General features: G+C 44.9%; 1 protein-coding gene and 1 non-coding gene across 2 annotated transcripts; one reads left to right on the forward strand and one right to left on the reverse strand.

Annotated features, from left to right (window-relative positions):
- The first annotated feature begins 768 nt into the window (after window positions 1-768).
- Window positions 769-840, forward strand: Pmar_PMAR014046. The gene has a single exon. It is a non-coding gene; the product is annotated as a tRNA-His (tRNA).
- A 526-nt stretch (window positions 841-1,366) lies between these two features.
- Window positions 1,367-1,726, reverse strand: Pmar_PMAR014047 (glycine-rich RNA-binding protein, putative; the record flags this gene model as incomplete). The annotated part of the gene is made up of 3 exons (XM_002769595.1): window positions 1,367-1,467; window positions 1,512-1,629; window positions 1,679-1,726. Coding segments are annotated over 3 exons (267 nt in total), but the record flags the coding sequence as incomplete, so codon positions are not given.
- Between the last annotated feature and the right edge of the window lie 46 nt (window positions 1,727-1,772).

Here is a 1,772-nt window from a genome sequence, read left to right on the forward strand (position 1 = left end):
TATAAATTTCGTGCGGAATTGAATACTGAGGATAACAGCTGTCGTTCCCTCCCCCACAATGAGAAGATTCTCATGGGAAAAAAGGGAACATGTTCGTTCCAGTGGCCCCGGAAGTGGCTTGAAATAGATGGAGGGAATTGACAAAAAAAGGACTATGAACCAAGGTGAATCAAGTATCGTTCAATGAATGATATACACTTGTCACGATTCACTGAGAAATATTCGAGACACGAAGCTGGGTTTGAGAGCGTTATCATGGCGATCCGTATAACCGTTCGGGTAGTCCAATAAACCGATCACGAGCTTGACCATTTATTTCTGAGTTGTCAAAACGTGAAACTCCGTGCTAATTCACTCCGGCAAAGACCGATTCCAGGATCTAATTGCCTCGATTAGCTCATCAAAGGCTCTTTGTTGTTGCTACCTCTTCCTCGCGTCGTTAATGTTCGGTTCCTCTCGTACAGACTTAGAAGCCAGTAATGCTCAACACTCAAGAACAGTAGTGCAGAATGTATCCTATCTTCGCACTAACGTACGCAAGCACGAGAGATATATCTGCACGCATGTTGCCGCTCTCTGCCGCCCAGACTGACCGAGCATCAAATTGATGTCATCAATACTATTGAGTAAGTAATGTGCTTGCGCGAGTACCATTGAGGATCATCGCCGCGCGAATGGGGAAAATCCAGTTTGAGTTCATAAGTAGCTTAGACGGAGAGGGCTCAGCGGAAACTCGCAGTGAGGCGACATTTTGAAAGTGTTTTGCATGTCGCTATCGTCTAGTGGTTAGGACGTCACGTTGTGGCCGTGACAACCCCGGTTCAAATCCGGGTAGTGACTATTAACGATTTAAGAAAATCTTTTACGATTCGTTCCTTGTTGTAGTCAACAATGGAATTTGAGATACCGTGGACTCCGTTCAGGATATTGAGTGACGATGACTAGCAATATAGCGCAGCTGTAATGCTTGCAGAGTCGCCACGCAGAACGCTCACAGATTCACGAAGCCTGAACTTTGATGTAAATACTTGTTAGCTGAGCAGTGTTGTTTCGAACAGATTCCCTCTTACATGAGTCAGCCTCATCTAAGTTGATTGAACATCCCTTCGGATTCAATGACGAGGGATTCTGCTATAGCGCGAAATACTGTTACGTCCCCGATACTTGCCCGATACCCTCTAGAATCAATAGTGACTATATTTTTAGCCCTGTATCATCCTCATCACACTCACGGAACACAACATGAAAGCAAATGTGGATAATTCTACTCTTTTCTTTTACGCAACCTCTTTAATATATTTTATCTTCTCTTCTTATTATCCACAATTATGTTCAGCAAAACCATCAACATGAACACTCTCGCCTTCTAATACGGGGACCACCCCTTGCTGCCGCCCTTTCCCTTGCCCTTGCTGCTCCCTTTACCCTTCGAGCTACCGTACCATCCCCTCCCATAATAACCCTTACCTGGACAACACTGATCCTTCTAAATCATTACAGACCATAACTACCCTTTCCCCATCCTTTACCGCCCTTGGCGTTGTAGCCGGGCAAATTGGTGCGTTTCTGCAACACCTTCAACTGTCGGCCTCGGAACATAGTATCATTCAATAAGAGAGCATTCTGGACCTACAGTGAACGAAATGAATCAACTCGTTAGAGACACCAACCAACTCACTGCAGCTTCATCTCCGAATTCAATGTACGCGAAACCCTTCGGATGCCACTATACTTATCAACCATTATCGTTATCCTGACACAGAGAACACTTC

The sequence above is a fragment of the Perkinsus marinus genome, assembly GCF_000006405.1.
Source record: "Perkinsus marinus ATCC 50983 genomic scaffold scf_1104296965558, whole genome shotgun sequence".
NCBI classification, from domain to species: Eukaryota; Perkinsozoa; order Perkinsida; family Perkinsidae; genus Perkinsus; species Perkinsus marinus.